Below are 18,826 nucleotides of genomic sequence, written 5' to 3' on the forward strand. Positions count from 1 at the left end.
GTATAGAATGGAGTGATCTTGACAATGGCATCTATGTGTTAGTCTTTGCGTGACCATGACCTAAGCCAGGAAAGGATGACCAGCCATCCCAGGTTTAGTACACCAAGGTACACTAATCAGCTAGGTTTTAGGCTATCTCCAAGAAATCCAACCTTTTTCTTTTTGCTCCGTTTGTGCTTATTGTGTGCATTCCAAACGAAATTGAGAGCACATGCTGCAAGGATTAGTTTTTACTTTTGCTGTGCACGGTCACTCAACTATTTGTTGTAAGATAGGTAAATAGAAAGGGATATTTATATTTATGATGTTAGTGTTTTTGTTTCAACGTTAAGTATTTGGTACATGGCATAAAAAGTTAGTTAAATTTATAGAAGGGTAGGAGGTGGCTCCTACGTGGGTGATAAGGAATTTTTTTTCGCTTGTTGCAACGCACATCCTCGCCGTGAAATCCATCGCCCACAGTGAGCCTCTTCTCGATTCACCCTGGCTATGAGCCTCTTCTCGATTCACCCTGGCTATGACACGTGCCTTCTGAAGCTGAACATCTAGATGTTACACTCTGGAAAATATTTCTGAAGCTGAACATGTAACTGCATTCTGTGATGTTATCTCTAAAAAAAATTGCATTCTATTATGTTACTATCTGTTAGCACTTAGCACTATTATAAACCAAAGTTGATAATTCCATTGAAATGAGAAAGGGTGAACTAAATGCTAGGACCTTTCCAAATTAGACTCAAATTTCAAACCGGCTCCCTGCAATCCTTCTAATTCTTGATGGTTACACAACAAAACAGAGCAGATAGTAAATGCTAGCAAGCAATGGATGGCTCGCACAGAGAGGGCAATCACAGCTCCATACCCGTAGGCCAAAATCGTGAATCACTGTTGACCTATCCATTTGGTGCTCACTAACACATGATATGTACTCTTAATTTGTTCACTTAGCTATATTTTTTAGCTAAGTTTCATAATATGGAGTACATTAGATTCATGTAGAGATTATATATAATTAGTTTCAAACACGTGTCTGGACACATACATCCCCACTAGTTCTGTAAACACAAGAACAGACTCAGACTGCAAGCATTCGTACAATAAAGTAGCAGTGAATTGTTCGTCAGTACTCAGTAGTAAGATACCATGACAACAATCTACTCCTACTTCACGACTAAAATTTTGTCTGCCTGCACAAATCATTCAACTGAACATACCAACTCAATCAATCTTGCCGTTGCGCAAGTAAAACCGCTGTCAACTCGGGAGTATTGAGTGTTAATAATGTAAATCTCCAGAACCTAATCTGGCTGCCTTCTGCAAGTTACCAATAGCACATTGAGAATTTATGCTTAACATCCGACAAATATGGCAAAATGCAATGTGAGAAGGCACCTGCTCTTGGTAAATTATTGCACCAGACAAGAGAAGAAATGTGATACCTTCATCTTTTGATTCAGTCTTACAACACAAAGTGAAACATATTAATTCCATGTCAACCTGTTACGACCTATTGGGGACAACAAAAAATTGTCGTAATTCCATAAGAAGTGGTTCAGTTCCCTTGGAAATATGGGAAATATCCCTTCATACCACGCGACAAAGCATGTCCATTTGCAAAGTTGCTTTTCACAAGAGCAACACATGAAAAAGAAGCAAGCATGTTCTTCACATCTGTAAACAAAGGACATACTGCAACCTTCAATACAAAAACTCAGCATAAATTGCTAGCAGCATTGAATCCATAAAAAAAACATCAGTATATCATATATCATTAATCAACCTTGCCCACCTGCACAAATCATTTAGCTGAACCAGCTGAATCCTATGTCTGCTGTTGAAATAGCTCCAGAAATCCTCCTCTTATTAATGAAAAACATGCTTAAGCATGGTCGTGAAAAAAAAAAGCTCTCGACATTCAGTCGCATGACCGCCATAAAACTGAAAACTCTAGATGTTGAACCCATTCATCCAACTATAAAAGTTCAAATGCTCAAGAAGCATCAAGGAGCCAGGTATCATCCCACAACCTGGTTAGTGGTTACCCTTCCTAAAGTTAGCAGTAGCAGCATCCTTAATGTATGCAGAAGATAGTAGTCCCCCAAATCCCAAGACGTCTGATTCATTTTTATAATCAGAAAAGACGGCCGGCTTTTTACCTAGCACACATACATATTTTACTCCCCACTAGTTGCTGTCACTCAATCGTTAAAAATCAGTACTGATCACTAAAACCTTAGACAAGAAACCAAGATGCTAGGATTTCAACACATTTAATATGGCATAAATTTGGTTTTAGATAAGAGCTTGCCCATTTGTTTATAGAATTGCTTAGTGCCTGCATCAATTTAGAAAGAAACGTCAGCATCATCAGTCAATCTTGCCTGCCTGCACAAACCGTTTACCTGAACCCGATGCCTGCTGTTTCACCATCTACTTCAATTCACTGTCATCTAACCAATGGATACCGACAAACTATAAACCTTAGCTGCTGAACAACTAGTATACAGTTACTCTTTCCAAGTTAAGAGCAGAACCCTAAGTGAGCATGACAAAGATAGGTGTAGAATTCGACAAATCTGTCCAAAATTGGATAACCAGTTCTTCTTAATCGATCTCAAAGACTCTGAAAGGACAGGTTTTTAACGAGCATACATACAGATTTTAACCCCCCACTAGTTGCTGCAATTCGTGAACGATCAGTACTCACTAGAGCAAACCTTAGACCAGAACTACGATACCATATAGGATTTCAGCACATATACCGATACACGGATCAAAACTGATGATGCGGGCAGGGACAGGAGCAACCGAACGCGTCCATGGTGACGTGGACGTAGAAGGCCACGGCCATGGACACCAGCAAGAACTCGACCATGACGATGTGGTCCCACATCCGCGTGTCCAAGAGGCTCCTCGCCGCCGCCGCCGCGGCGCCCCGGAGGAGGTTCCCCGCAGCCACGACCCCGGTGGCGCGGGCGCGGGCCCAGAGGTCGGCGTCGCCCGCCGCGACCAGGCGGCGGAAGCCCTCGACGGTGATCCCGACGCCGATGACGTTGACGAGGTAGTAGAGGGAGAAGTAGCGGACGATGCGGGTCCACGTCCACGCCCGCGCCGGCGCCGGCTTCTTCGACTCCGTCCCCACGCCGCTGCTCCTGGTCACGTCGAGGGCGGGATGCGGGGCCGCGGGCGCTGTCGGCTTCACCGCCATCCCGGAGTCGGAGGTGGCGGCCGCGGCGCGAGCAGGGGGTGAGGAAGGAGGAGCAGTAGGCGGTGGAGGAGGACGACGGCGGTGGGGTGGGCTTGCCAGACGGCGGTGCGGCGGCTGGTGTGGTGCGGTGTGGAGTGGAGTGGGAGCCAGCCAGGGAGTTGGTGTTGCATGGTACATGGGCTTTCCATTTGCTATACCAGGCCCATCAGGCCCAAACGGCCTATTAGTCTCGCTGCGGTAATTTAGTTACCCTGTTAGTGTTCCTCAAAAAAAGTTACCCTGTTAGTTGGAAAATAATTCATTTCATACTGGCTGAGCACACTTTGTCGTCAGTTTATTGCTTGCATCGTTCAAAATGGGTTATTTTTGTACATGTTTTATCCTCGAAAAAAAAATCACCTTTTTAGTTAAAAATTTTGTGGGATGGTAATTTGTGTTAGTAATACTTTAGTCGTCCACGACGGGGGACGCTGCGGTGGGGCCATGGCGAGGGCTCGCCGTAATAGTGGTCGTCGCCGCCGGGCGTCGCGGACTCGCGGTTGGGCTGCCTCCATATCGGGGAATTCCATCACCGGAGATCGGCCAGAGCCGGACATACAAGGTAGCGATCTGTCAATGGTGCTGGGACAAACTAGTCAATCGATCGACTAAAGAACTTTGATCAAAGAAAGATACATGTAATGACAGATCACCAGTTAAAAATAGAATGTGGTTATTTTACTGATCGAACATGTTCGAGTTTGGCGGTGTTCGTTCTAAAATGTAGATCGTTTTAAATTTTTCGAATTCTAGATTTATAGTTTTTACTATACATCAAGATATAATATATATAGAGATAAAATAGCATCAAGATATAATGTATATCTTATGTAAAATGAAAGTTATAAATTTAAAAATGGAGGAAGCACACAATTTTCCAATGGAATCGCCCGAACCACCTATTCCATCGACGTGCCTTGCATTGTAAGTAGTTTCACTTCTCATTCTTTGCAAATTCTAGACGATTTAATTCAAACTTCGGTGCATTAGTACGAATTCTTTTCGAGTTTTCCTATTTTTCTCTGAAAATAAAATCCCAATTCCCAACAGTCCACGGTGTTCTTCCAAAGACCATCTCTCTCTGATCTGACCACCACCGACTCCGACGAGCTCCGGTCCCGCGCGCCGGCGACCATGGAGTTCGTCGACCCCTGGGACACCCAGTCCCGCGCTCGCGTCGTCCATTCCGGCGCCCACTCCACCCCCTCACCCTCCTCCACCACGGCCGGAGCGCCCCCCTCCCTCCCCCACGCCGCATCTTGCGCCGCCGCGGCCGTCGCGCTCCTCGCCGCCGCTTACTACTTCCCGCCGGCCTACCAGATCCTCTCCTCCCTCCTCGTGTGGGCCGCGTCCTCCCTCCTCCTCGCCCCCTTCGCGCCCTCCTCGGCCACCGGCGGCGACATCTCCGTCGGCCGAGGCCGCCTCCTCCCCGCTCAGGAACCGGCCGAGGACCCGGTCCCGGACCCCGCACCCGCTCCCCGCCGCGCTCGTCGGCAGAACCCGGCCCCGACGCCCGCGAAGCCCTCAGATCCGATCGCGGCTCCCGTCCAGCCGGTTGCGTCGCTGCAGCCGCTGCAGAAGGCGGCGGCTGCGTGTGGGGCCGGCGTGGATGGCAGCGAGAGGAAGGAGGACGCCGGCGAGTGGACCGACCAAGAGCTGGAGCTCCTCCGGCGGCAGATGGTGAAGCACCCGGCGGGGGAGCCCCAGCGGTGGGAGAAGATCGCGGCGGTGTTCGGCGGCCGCCGCACGCCGGAGAGCGTCATCCGCGCGGCAAAGTCGGGCGCCGCCGCGGCGGGCGGGGGCTCGTTCGAGCAGTTCTTGCGCAAGCGGAAGCCGCTCGATCCGAGGGCCGAGGCTGCCGACGCCAGTGACAATGCCGGTGGTGGAGAGAGTGCGGATGCTGCTTGGAGTGCCGGGGATGACCGCGCCCTGCTGAACGCGCTCAAGGAGTTCCCCAAGGACACTGCGATGAGGTGGGAGAAGGTGGCGGCTGCTGTGCCCGGGAAGACGAAGGCCGCGTGCATGAAGAGGATCACTGAGCTCAAGCGAGACTTCCGCAGCACCAAGGCAGCATCGCAGGACAATGCGCTTGCTTGAGAATTTTGTGAGGGTAAGATTTCTGCAACATTTTTATCTCTGCATACTGATATATCAGTGGAACCAAAGGCTGCTACTTGATGATCATGCTAGTGTTGAACACTTATATAATGGCGTTAAGATCAACCTCTTGTTTAAAGAGCAACTCCAAGAGACTCTCTATATGTTAACTCATTGTTAGAAATAGAGATTTTGATAGAAAAATACTCTTCCAACAGCTTCTCTAAGTGGCCATCCAAATGTAGTCATCCTCCATTCCACGTTTCTAGCTAGCCAAAGATAGATGATGGAAATAGCTTTCTAGAGTGCACACAAGATATAGAAAAGCTGTTGGAGAGTGCAAGCATATACAAAATGATTTTTATGCATAAGACTCTTCAAATGACAATTTAGAGAGTGAAATTTGGAAAGCGAACCCCTCCTTCTTCGGTGTTCGGTTTTCGTTTGGGAGGTTCAGCACTCACCGGGGGCGGGGCATGGGTCCTTGGCAGGAAGTCAGAGCTGCTCTTCTTTTGAGCTTGGCAACGATGACTTGTCGTGGCCTCTTGCTTCGGACCCTCTTGTTTTGGCATCGCTAGTCGTCGGGGGTCAGCCCTGGGGAGTCGGAGCTGCTGGCTACAACCATGCTCGGCAACGATGACCTAGGGTTGTTGTGTGCTCTGCTGCGTCGCGTGGGTGGGTTAACCTTCGGGGGCCCTGTGTGGGTTTTCTGCCAGTTTTCCTTAATTAACTTGCGCTGTACGGTTTTCGGGCCCAGTTTTCCTTATAAACCGGGTCAATTCTATTCTTCTTAAGTGAACTGCAGGAGCTCCCTGCCCTTTTTGAAGGTTCTTCGAAAAAAAAATTGGAAAGACTCTTGGAGATGCTCTGAGGTAAATTTTGAGATTTCACGACTAGGTGGCTGCCTAGTCCTGCTATTAAAAGTCTGAAAAGCTCAGGTTTTGTAATCTATGTTATCTTCCAAAGCTCCATTTTCATTTTGGGATCCGTTGGCATTGTGCAAGTTCTGTGAATCCACTAGCTGGGTGGCCTATTTCTAGAAATAAACAACTTATTATTGAGATGAGATGTGGTTGTCTTCGTTTAAAAAGATTTAAGGTATACTGCCCCCTACTGAAGATATTTTACTCCTTCCATTTTTTAATATTAGGATACAATCTAATTGGTTCAGTTTTTAACTAATTACCTTGTCCTAAAGTCATATATCTAGAAACAAATGGAGGAAGTAGATTGGTGTGCCATAATGATCCTTGGTTTGCATTTATATTATCTGACAGTATTGTGGTCATTAACCTTACCAAGATAGATAACTAATTTTATGCAGTAATAGTTGAATCGCTATCAGTTATTGCTATATCGCCCCCGCAAAGAAAAACACCTGCATTGACGAAGAAAGAGCTTATCTGTTATATTGGGTAGTTGTTGAAACTAACAAGGCAGTTAATCTGAATATGTTGCAGAACTTATGTTTAGGTGAAATTAATACTATCTGCCGCCATATTTCTGATCCATATCATAAGTAGAAGTGGGATTGTGTAATATAACTACACGAGGGCCACAACTCCTTGGATTCTCACAGGTGACAAATATATCTTTCTAGGACTGGCAGAGCTTGTCATAGTCCAGAACATGGATAAGAAAGCATTTGGAAAGCAAATGGGAGTCCGGTTCCTCACTTTCTATTTAAAGCAGCCACGTGTTCTTTTCCCGTCAACAAGCTTCTGTATTTCTGTTCTACTAACGGACATGGGTTCAAGCCTTGTCTCGAAAAAAAATGTTCTTTTCCCAGAAAAAGAGCAATAACAGGCTTGCAGTCTAGCTCATAAAGGATAAATTACTATGTATCACTGAAAACATGTAACTGCAATAACAGGCTTGCAGTCTAGCTCATAAAGGATATATGTTGGACTATGTAGTGTTGTAGCATCTGTTATAATTTCAATTTTGAACTTCTGATTCAAAATATGTTCTTGAGCTATCACTTATTGAAATGTCATCATTTTGATACTTAAACCTTGATGGAACTTGAAAAATGAAATTTTGCACATATATAAAGCAAATATAGCAGTACATTGAACTTCCTGTAATGATTTGGTGCCCGAATCAGAAGTGTCGCACGGTTGCACTATACTTTAAAAACACATTCTGAATCGGAAATGACAAACCATGTGGTTCTGGTCTATGCTTTGTAACTTTTGTTCCATATGTTGAAAGTTGAAACTTATTGTGAAATCCTTCTAAATATATTTCAGGTGTCAGGCACTCAGGCTGAATGGCATGCATTGGCTAGTGTGGACAAAAGTTACATGGCTAGCTCCACTGAATCATGGAGATGCCAGATGAATGACTGAGAATGCATAATATTAGAACATACCATATAATTTTCCAATTGTAACGAGAATCAGGGAAGCCCTTTGAGATAGATGAGACCTACTACTGGACAATGGAAACAAACAGATGGACAGGCAACAAACAGGCCACTGCATGATTTATTCTATTTCATTTTTGGGAAATTTATTTGCAGGATGCCAAAAGAATGTGGATTTGGCTAGGACACCATTGTGTTTAATTTTGGCTGTTCTGCAATGTTTGTCCATAGCATATTATGTGCATAGACCAAGTAATTATTATTTGTTTCGAGGAACAATCAGTGTGAAATAACTATTTATTGATGCTTTCCCTGGCCCATGGACAAATACATGCTCCTTTCATTCCAAATCTGATCATTTTGACTTTTCTAGATACTGGACATAGTGTATATCTAGATGCATAGAAAAAATTATATATCTAACCATGCTGTCAACCAGAGGTAGTATAACGCATAAGCGACATATTATTTGGCTTCAGCAAAAAAAAAACACATGATGTGACATAGTTTATACCAGTTTTAGCGGACATCGCATGGGACAAGGACTGTTGACCGTAGAAATTTTCCGAAATTAATTTGTGGTCAGTCTTGCCCAAGTAACAACAGCTTTGTCGTACAGTTTGTCAAAAAGCCGGAAATATGCAATTCTCCATGCTTTCTTGAATAATAGGGCACAAAAGACCACCCAGATACCCAGTATGAAGCCACATCCCGCTCCAAGATAGAAGAATTCACGTACATGATCTTCTTCAGTTGTACTAAAGTGATCATGCCCTGAAGTAGTGTTGCTTGAACAATTTTTTGAAGAGGAGGCCCGCAAAGACCGTCGTTACCCTCATACATATATGGATGGGCTGCATAGATTGTCTGAAGCTGCGATCCTGATGGTATTCTTCCTGTAAGATTGTTGTATGACACATCCAAGTCACTTAAAAATGTCAAGTTTGATAGGCTCGCTGGTATGTCTCCAAAAAGTTTGTTCCTTGAGAGATCAAGTGATTCCAGGGAGTGCATGGCTCCGATCAGGTTTGGAATATCGCCGGTGAAGCGGTTTCGTGAGAGATTCAAACTCACAAGTGCATAAAGAGTAGCTATGTCTTTTGGGATTTCACCGGTGAAGTTGTTGGAGGACAAGTCAATGCTCATCATTTTCATATCTATGATATTATCAACCGAGACATAATCAAGCTCCAGCCCCTTTGTAACTGCAGACAGACCAATATTCTGATTGTATCTGAATTCGTCATAATACTGACAGAACGACGGCAGTGAAGGAGGGCTTTCTGACCAAAATTTCTGCCTCATTGCCGTCAAATTTGACATGTTCCTTGGTAAAGAACCAGACATACCATTGTGTGCTACATCCAAATACAGAAGGCATCCAAGGTTTGTGATGCTTGTTGGGATGCTCCCGGAGAACCTGTTGTGACTTAGCCGTATAACTTGTAATGCCTGTAAGTTTCCAATCCATAATGGCAGTCTCCCCGAGAAATTGTTCATTGCTAAATCCAGATGTATCATCTCCGTGCAATTTTGCAGAGAAGATGGCAACTCGCCTGATAAACTATTGTTACTTAACCCTAAAGAAATTATGTTTGTCAAGCACGGGGGAATTTGTCCCTCCAAAAAGTTGTTGGCTAAGTTTAAGTGTGACAACCCCTCATATTTGCAGATAGATTTAGGAATATGGCCACTGATGCGATTGGAGAATAAAAACAAACCCATTAGCATTGGAGCTCCATAATCAGAGGGCAGAGGTCCCACCAAGGAGTTCATAGAGATGTCCAAATAGTATAGGTTTGGTGGCAGTGGTGGTACTGGACCAGTTAACTGGTTGGAACTGAAATCGACATTCTTTAGTGACATTGGCAGTGGAGGTATCGGACCAGTTAGTTTGTTGAAACTGAGATAGAGGTATTCTAGTGACATTGGTAGTGTTGGTGGTATTGGACCAGTTAGTTGGTTGAAACTAAGATTGAATAGTTGCAGTGACATGGTTTCCATATTCATTGGCAGACCCCCGTTGAGTGTATTGTTGGACATGTCCACATGAACAGCACTTGAAAAGGCCTTAGAGAACCAGTGTGGAAACGTGTCAATTATACCTGTGCTTGAGATGTCAAGAAAAGAAATGTTAACTTGCCATTGCAACCATGCAGGGAACAGAGGACCCATTTGGCAGCCTGCAAAGCCTGCGCCACGCAATCTAAATGAAGGTTGCCAGTCTGAGTCGAGCTCGAGCTTCAAGGCATTACCAGATAGATATAGGTATTGCAAGATCCTTGTACCAGCAAAGTGCTCCCCTGTCATCATACCATCCAAGTCATTGTTGCTCAAGTCAAGCTTGGTCAAATTAGTGAGCAGACTAATCTCATACGGTACATGTCCAGTCAAGTAGTTCCCAGAGAGGTCAAGAGTCCTCAAATAGGTTAAATGCCCTATAGATGCTGGGAGGACTCCTGTCAATTGATTTGAGGGCAGATGAAGCTCCTGCAACTCGTTTGACAAACATTTTGGCAACTTGTCGATAAACTCTGCTACAGTTCCCTGTGCGAAACAATTGTCAAGGTGTAGGATCCTCAGGCTGCATAGGCTCTTCAAGTATGTCATCATCATGGTAATGGTGTTATTACTGGTACTAGATGATAATGATAGGTACCGCAAAGATGTCATGCGACCCAATGCCTTAGGGATCTGACCGTACAAATAAGTGTAACCAAGGTCGAGATGCTTGAGGTGTGTTATGTTCCAGAACCAACAGGTTGCAATTGGTTGGTCCAAGTAATTGCCAAAAAGATCAAGCTCCTCCAGCTGATTTGTAAGGTTAAGACGTGGGAGTGATTGGTTTGCACTGGTAAGGGAGCAGTAAGAAAGATCAATCACCCTAAGTGAAGGGATCATGTTCAACACATGAACCCAGGCAACTACTGCACTAAGATCTACAGATTTGAGGCCAAGATGCTGCAGCAAAGGTAGGCGTGTCAGCCATGAAATGTCCGCTGAGTTTGTAGATCCAAAGGCACAAGCTGAAAGGTCAAGATACTGCAATTTTGACAGGTTGCCGAGCTGAGGAGGCAATATGCCTTGAAATGGTATGTAAGAAAGGTCAAGATGCTTCAGGTTCTTAAAAGAGCCCAAGAACTCTGGAATACGGCCAGTTGACCCCTGCAGACTATTGAAGCTTAAATCCAAATGCTCCAGGTATTCCAGAGTGAGCAACGAAGGGCTTATCTTACCCACCAAAGCTTTCCCACCCGATGAATCACAATACTCATCTGAGTTGCCACGCAGTCGAAGCTCACTGACGTGGCCAGTCCGGGTGCTACACCGGACGCCTCTCCATCGGCAACAGTCCTGCTGCTCGCCGTGGCCATCTCGGTGGTGCCAGGAGTCGAGGAGGCCTGCCGGGTCTCTGGTGATGCCTTGCTTGAAGGCCAGCAGGGCATCCCTCTCGTGCGGTATGCAGGTTGGGCGGCTAACATTTTGATGAGCTGCAGGTTGAGTCTCCTCCTCGAGGAGCGCATGCGTATAGGTGATCACGGGGAGGAAGCTGCAGGCGGCGGCGGCCAGGACGAGCAGCAAGTGCTTGGCGGCTGAAGGGTGCATGGTGATGCCCTACAGAGGGTGAGCCGGCCTATGTGTCTGCTTGTTGTATGTGCAGGTGGTTTTCATCCCTTCAAGAACAGCATGGTAGTATTGCAGCTTCTCTAGCTCCAGCCAGCTGCCTGTGAACAGATCTTAATATATAGGAAAGTCCACGGTTCATACGGTCAGTCTCCGTTCAGTTCCGGTTTGTCTACGTTCCCGCAAAAAGGAAAAGCGCACAGAGAGAGGTGAGAAAAATAGCATGCAGGTGTCAGTGGAGGCCGGCCGGCATGGTAGCATTTAGCACGTTGAGTGGCAAACGGTACCGTCAGACGCGCGTTGATGTCCCAATCGGCCAGTGCCTCTTTTTTCATTTGAGTATGATCGTCATGCAGCTTTGTTCATTAGGAAAACAAATAAACCAAAGGACTCAATGCCAAAGCTACTGAGTACGTCCTCCACTACCCAGTAATGGTCTTCTCCACTTCCCTGAGAGGATATAAAAAAATTAGAAAGGACACAAATAAAGAGGTTCATCTAAAAAACAAATAAAGAGGAAGCCATTACAATCCAGTGCTTGACCATACATTCTCTCGTTCAGCAATACCACGGCATCGTCACATTGTCGTTTGAGATGGCCCTCTTTTTTCTTTGCTTGCTTTGATTTCGTCTCCTACTGTGCTCAGTAGATTAATTCCCCGTTGTATGTAGTAGTTCTAGAATGTTTGCTTTGCAATGAGCATCTATAGGTCGACTCCTCTGCAAGTAATCGCCTAGGATAATATAACAGTCTCTGCTGTTGTTTTTAGCTAGTACAAGTAGCGCAAGCTTGTTCCTGTCAGGTATTGAGAGCTGGATGACCTATGTTATCTCTGGTTTATAGTTGAAGGTTGAAAATCGAACTTATGTGATAGTTGGAGAGTGTAATTCAGACTTTTTCCTAAAATATCGGACATATTTTCAATCTTTTAAAGCGAGCTTTGATCAATAGTTAATTCGATAATATATATAACAAAAAATTAATTAGAGTACCATAGGAAGATCAGGTTGGTGTTCGTGGACCTCTACACGCCCGAGACTTTGAGAGCGTTGTAACATCCCAGATTCCGACCGGTCCGACCGGTATGACCGGCCGGTCCGACCGGTTGTGCCTGTTGTGGCACGCGTCGAGCATCCTCGACGGCGAGCGCGCCGTGGCCACGTGCCGGCCATCCTCGGCGCCAAAGCCGCGTCCTTAGCCCTCTCCCAAAGCTTCTCCAAGTCGGCACCCTCTCTTTCCTCTCCCTACTTCCTTCTTCTTCCTTGTGCCAGTGGCAAGCCGAGCTCGAGTAGCTCGCTCCCGCCGGCCAAATCCCCAGCCTTCGCCCCACCGTTTTCAAATCGCCGCCAACCACAGCTGCTCCACCTCCCTAGCTATCTTCCCAACCCCTTAGACCTGAGCTTCGTCCACTGCCTCGCCGGGAATGGAGGATTCCCCGGCCGCCGGCCATGCATGGCCATCGAGCTCCACCTCGACGTCGAACTCCTAGCTCCGGCCACCGTTTGTTTTTGTCCAGCAGCTCAAATCGAACCTAGGTGAGGTGCTGATGCTCATGCTCTCCTCGTTCTTACACGTCCCGCGAGTTTCCGTGCTCGTTTGTGGCGTTGCCGCTGCCGTTATGGTACTGCTCGTCACGAGCTACCTGTGTGCCACCCGCTGGCTGCTGCACCGCCTCACACTGCCGCGGTCCGGCCTCGCCGCCGGCGAGAGCAGTTCGCCGTGCCGCCGGCCATGGCCATAGTCCCAGTTAGGACCGGTCTAACCGGTTGTTATCACCGGTCTGACCGGTGGGGGTGCCCTTTAATTCATTTAGCGAAAACTTGTAGGTTGCCTAACAAATTGAGAAAAAATCCTAAAAATACAAGATCAGTTTTTTTGAATGTTTAGGTCTAAATCTCTAGGGGAAAAATATTATTTGTTGTGAAATGATCCTTTTGGTCACTATTAAAAATTTAAGTTGTGTTTAGACTCTTTTAATTAGTTTCGGCAAATCTATTAGTCCAAAGATTATGAAACTTGGGCAGTATTTTAATTTAGGCATGGGTAGCCCACTATAAAAGTTTATGGCCCAGAAAACATAGTTCGATGTGTTAGTGGATTCTTCACGTGTTAGTATATTTAGAAATTAAGGAATAGTTTATAATTAAGAATAATCTTGTTAGATTAGATTAGGACACCGCACCAATGATCTATAACTTAGCTGGAGTTTATTTTTGGCTAGCCGGTCTGACCGGTGCTTGGACCGGTCTGACCAGTAGGGGTCCGGACAGTCCGGCCATTTATTCGGATACTCTGGGTTTGTGGTGGTCTAGACGTTCCGGGTTTAGGTACGGATTCTCCGGACTTGGGAGTCCGGATACTCCGAGAATACGTCCAGATACTCCGGATTTTAGGTCTCGAGTCGCACACAAGCCAGACCGGTCTGACCGGTTTGGTATACCGATCTGACCGGTAGTATTAGGGCTGACAGGCGTAGTTGTATGTAAATCGTAGTATTTATACTTAGTCGATAGTTATTTTGTGATTGTAAAATTATATTTGCATTACGTATTTCATGTGCATTAATTGTCATTCCGTATGCATTCATATAGAACCTGTGGTGAGAACATCGTACACGAATGGATCGTGAAGCCCAGAGGATTGAGAAGGAACCCATGAAGACCCGGCCCAATGGTCAGAAGGGCCAAGGCCTTAACACTAACTTAGTATTACCCTCAGGCAAGCCCCCGGTGCATGACCTACTACTTTAAATTATGAAACATTATATATATATATATATATATATATATATATATATATATATATATATATAACTTGTGCATTACGCTTCAGGAATTGTTTGAAATCTTAGTTGCATGATCCCTGGGTCTTAAACTAGTATGTGTAGGTCGGTAGCATGGTTATGCTTAATATATTTCGGTAGAAGTCGAGGGATATACTGTCACTCGCGAAATATAGGATATTTTGGCCAAACATCACATTAAATAATTGGACACATGTATGGAGTATTAAATGTGGATAAAATAAAAAAATTAATTGCACAGTTTGTTTGTAAATCGGGAGGCAATCTTTTAAGCCTAATTGAGCCATGATTTGACGGTGTAGTGCTACAGTAAATATTTGCTAATGATAAATTAATTAAACTTAATAGATTCGTCTCGCAGTTTATAGGTGAAATCTGTAATTTTTTTGTTATTAGTCTATGTTTAATATTTTAAATATGTGTCCGAATGCTTCAAAACTTTTACCTGCAAAGAACTAAACACGGTTTTACTAGATTTGTGAAATTAGGTGAGGAAGAGTGCTCCATTTTAGCTATGTGTGAGTTTGAATATTTGAATATATGAACTTCATGTATGTATATGGATGGAGGTAAGCAAGCTGGCCGCGGCCAAGGGCCAACTACCTTATGTCATATTATTTTATTTGAAGTGAGTGGTTGGGTAAGAGCCGGCTCGAATTCGCTTGCTGTACAAACCAATTTTTATTCTGACAACCAAATCAAGTGGTCAGCAGTCTCTGCGGCATGAGAACAGAGTACACAGGAGTCGCTCTCTAGGATATTCTTCTTCTTCAGGTTTGAGCTGCACTGAATGCGGTTTTGAAGGAGGAGCCAGGCAAAGAATTTGACCTTTGGTAGGGCGTAGTTTTTCCAGACGAAAATGTAGTGGTCACAGGCGTTCTCTGAAGATGTTGCGAGTTTGTATATTTTGCTAGTCATCAGCCGGCCTTCTGATGTCTGAAGGTTGCTTCGGCAGTTGTCGTCGCCTGCTATTAGCTCCCAGCCGGACATGGAGAGTTGCACAGCAGCGAGCTCAGCGCGTGCCTGGCAGCTGAGTCGTGGGACAAGGAAGTGAGGTATCCCCTGGCTGACGATCTCACGGACAGATGCACCGTGTCGAGCGACATGGCTGTAGAGAGCGGGGTAGGTGGAGCACAGAGGCTCAGCTCCGAGCCATCTATCTTCCCAGAAAGCGGTGTTTGCCCCGTTTTGAACTGTCACAGAGGCCGTCCCAGTGAGCGCCTTCGACATCGCCTTCCAAGGTGTGAAGGTCCACATTTTGACGAGCCCAGGCAACCCATGAGGATTCACCTGGGAGGCGATGGAGAAGCTTTAGTAGCAGGCATGCATTTTGCACAGAGATTTGCTTCACACCGAACCGAGTCCGCCGTCATTTTTGGGGAAGCAAACTTTGTCCCAGGCCACAAGGCATTGTGCGCCACTGACCATGGCTTGCCCGGACCAGAGGAAGGCTCTTCTCCGTTTGTCAAGCGCCTCAACAATGCCAGCAGGAAGGATCAAGGCAGACATGAGGTGCGCCGGCATGCCGTCAAGTACCGAGTTGAGCAGAACCAAGCGGCCAGCATGACTGAGCAGGATAGCTTTCCACCCCGAGAGCTGACGGTCAACCTTAGCAATCAAAGGGGCAAAGGCGTGTAGGTTGAGCTTTACGTTGGAAAGAGGTAAGCCCAGGTATACTTGAGGGAAAGTAGCTTGCTGGCAGTGTAGGACCTTCAGCAGGCGACGCAGCTTTGGTTCTGGAACATGCATGGGCACTGCAGTGCTTTTGTGATAGTTGATTTTGAGGCCGGTTGCTTCAGAAAAGGAGTCAAGAACGGACCGTAGGTTGATGACATCTTCAGTAGTTGCACGAACCAGGATGAGAGTGTCATCGACATATTGGAGGACCGGGCAGGGAGCATCGATCAGGGGATGCCGGACTGTGCCGCGATCTTTGAGCAGGCATAGCAGCAGGTCAGCAACAAGAATGAAAAGGTAGGGGGACAGGGCATCTCCTTGCCTCAGTCCGCGCTTGCAGGTAATCCATGGACCCGGGGAGCCATTGACGAGGATGGCGGAGCGGGAGGTTTGGCGTATCTGAAGCATCCAACTTTGCCAGAGAGGCGGGAATCCTCGCGCTTGCATGATTCGAAGCAGGCTGCTCCAATTGACAGAGTCGAATGCTTTGGCGAAATCCAGTTTGAGCACAATTGTGGGTTTCCTCCGACGATGACAGCACTGGACTAGCTCGGTTGCATAGACGAAGTTTTCTGAGATGGATCGTCCACGGATGAAGCCGGTTTGGTCTGTGTCAACAAGTGACTGAATCTATTGCTGAAGCCGGCTTGTCAGAATTTTGGTGAGAATCTTTACAGGGCAGTTCTGCAGGGATATCGGACGGAAGTCACTGGGATCCGTGGCGCCGGTCTTCTTGGACAGCAGGACGATGTGAGCTCTGTTGATGCTTTCAAGCTGGGTGGAGCCGGAGTGGAAAGCTTCAAGGAAACGCATCACGTCGCCCTTGACAGTGTGCCAAGCAGCTCTGTAAAAACCCGGACCCAAACCATCCGGCCCAGGTGCGCTGTTCGCATTCATAGAGGAGACTGCTAGTTGTGCTTCTTCCTCAGTGAAAGGAGCAGTAAGGGACTGACCATGGACGAGCGGCCGATGGGCGTACACCTGTGACACGTCGAAGCTCCATGAGGTGTTGTCTGTCTCACCCAATAGCTTGGTGAAATGCATAGAGAGGGCTGCAACTTTTGCTGCATGAGTGACGTGCTTCACACCATCCATTTCGATGATCTGGATTTTATTTCGGCGCATCCGCTGGGAAGCACGGGCATGAAAGAATTTTGCGTTGGCATCACCTTCTTTGATGGCCTTGTACTTGCCCCGCTGTTTCCAGTAGGAAGCACGCTGCTGGACGAACAAAGCGAGGCGGTCTTGACAGTGGGAGCGTAGCAGCCGCTCGCGTGCACACAAAGAACTGTTTTCTTCCAGTAGATCAAGTAGCAAAATGAGAAAACGGCAATTGTGGTAGATGGCAGGAGGGTTTCTTTGTTGTTTTTTTTCAAACCTTCGCTACCTGCCGGAACGCTTTGGCGCAGGCAACCAGTGGGGGTGCCGGATCACTCATCTCTCGGACATACGAGTGTTCCCTGGGGGTGCCATGGAAGGGCAAGGGGAGCGAGGGGGGGGGGGAGGGGCGTGGGTGGCGTCGATGCGAGCAAGCAGAGCTGGAAGAGGGATGACCGGCGGCATGCGGGTGGACTAGAGAGCAAGCAGGCGGAAGGCTGTGCGGAGGATGCAGTCCACTTCATCCATCCCGTTTCGGCGGCCCGGCCCAACGTGGAAACCACGGAAGGCGTCAGGAGGCCCACCAAACCGAGGGCCGAGGAGAGGCCCGGGGATGAAGGCAACAGGGGGCCCGAAGAAGCCCGGTCCACCATGGGGTGGGGGGTGACGGAAGAAAGGGCGCAGCCGGCCCACGTCGTCGAGCTGCTCCACGCGCAGCCACACCGTAGGGTTTGCACCTGGAAGGAGGTGCCCAGGTGGTCGGGGTTGCCGAGGAAGACGTCGTCCAGAAGGTCCCCCGGGTGGTGGCGCTCCGGCACAACCCGGACCGAGGAATAGTCCGCAGGCTCGCCTTCCAGGTCGTTGGGGTCGTCGGGGAGGCAGTCGGGGTCGATTTCGACAACGTTGCCAAGCTTGTGGAAAGCAGCTCTGATCCCGCCCGGGGACCAGTGCTCGTCTGGGAACTCGGTGGCCACCACCGCGGCAAGCCACGGGGGGTGGATGTTGAACCGGTTCCCGCCTTCCTCTGAGCGCTCCAACCAGATGTGCCCGCCGTCGTGGATGATGGGTGACATGTCGACGATGGCGTCACGTTCAGCCCGAGAGCGAAAGCGGATGCCCATAGAGCCGCGGGAGGAGGGGAACAGGCGGAAGTGCACGGCGTTGGTGACAGTGAGGATGGCGGAGCGGATGTAGGGGGCGGGGTTGACCGTGGGTGCCTCCGAGTTGATGAAGACGTAGGCGGCGCAGTGCATCCTGGCAAGGTTGCCAGGCGGCATCCAGAGGACGTCATCTTCCAGAATGCCGGAGCCGGCGAGGGAGGGTGGGTGGTCAAGTGAGCCAAAGGAGTTGACAGACTCGTCACCTCCGTAGTCGGAAGCATCGCTCAGAGGTGCGTCGGCGGGATGGTTGGGTGGGTTTGGCTGGAGGAGGCGAGGCGGCGATGCGGAGGGGGGCGGCGAGCGGCTTCCAGTCACCTGAGCGGCAGCAGAAGCGGAGCGGGGGCGGGGGCGTGTGGACGAGAAGGTGGTGTGGATCTCCAGGGAGGGGGAGATGGGACGTGAGGTGGGCGGTGGCGGCAGAGGGGTGGGCAGTGGGGTGGCGGACACGCGGGCGGGGGGTGGTGAAAGCTGGAAGTCAGCTGGTGAACGGCTGGAGGAGGCGATGAGGTGTAGCGGGTCAAAGGCAGAGGGGAAGGGCGGAGGGGTGATGAGCGGGCTCGGTGGAAGGGCGGTGGTGAGGCGATCGCTGTCCTGTGGTTAGAACGGGATGGCGGAGACGGGGGTGCGGCCAGCAGGGACAAGGACCATCGGGCGACGGGGCCACGGAGTCGCGCGGCGAGGCGGCCATTGGGAGGCACGGCAGCGGCTCTTCATGTGGCCGTAGGCGCCGCAGCGGCGGCAACGAATAGGG

General features: G+C 48.1%; 1 protein-coding gene and 1 pseudogene across 2 annotated transcripts; one reads left to right on the forward strand and one right to left on the reverse strand.

Moving 5' to 3' along the window:
- Nucleotides 1–4,276: 4,276 nt before the first annotated feature.
- Nucleotides 4,277–8,053, forward strand: LOC120711469 (transcription factor MAMYB-like). Of its 2 annotated transcripts, XR_005690297.1 has the most exons (3): nucleotides 4,277–5,357; nucleotides 6,102–6,216; nucleotides 7,597–8,053. XR_005690297.1 is itself a non-coding variant. In XM_039997012.1 (2 exons), exon 1 carries the CDS (start codon nucleotides 4,382–4,384, stop codon nucleotides 5,342–5,344), a length of 963 nt encoding a protein of 320 aa, XP_039852946.1. In that variant the 5' UTR covers nucleotides 4,288–4,381; the 3' UTR covers nucleotides 5,345–5,357; nucleotides 7,597–8,053. The 2 variants fall into 2 exon arrangements, 1 of the variants encoding a protein (XP_039852946.1); XM_039997012.1 differs by lacking the exon at nucleotides 6,102–6,216 and having other exon boundaries at nucleotides 4,288–5,357.
- A 230-nt stretch (nucleotides 8,054–8,283) lies between these two features.
- On the reverse strand, nucleotides 8,284–9,017 carry LOC120713181 (annotated as a pseudogene).
- Nucleotides 9,018–18,826: the final 9,809 nt, after the last annotated feature.

Source organism: Panicum virgatum, chromosome 6K, assembly GCF_016808335.1.
Source record: "Panicum virgatum strain AP13 chromosome 6K, P.virgatum_v5, whole genome shotgun sequence".
NCBI lineage: Eukaryota > Viridiplantae > Streptophyta > Magnoliopsida > Poales > Poaceae > Panicum > Panicum virgatum.

Coding starts and splice junctions, on each gene's coding strand:
- LOC120711469 (XM_039997012.1), top strand. CDS start 4,382: ATGGAGTTCGTCGACCCCTGGGACACCCAGTCCCGCGCTCGCGTCGTC.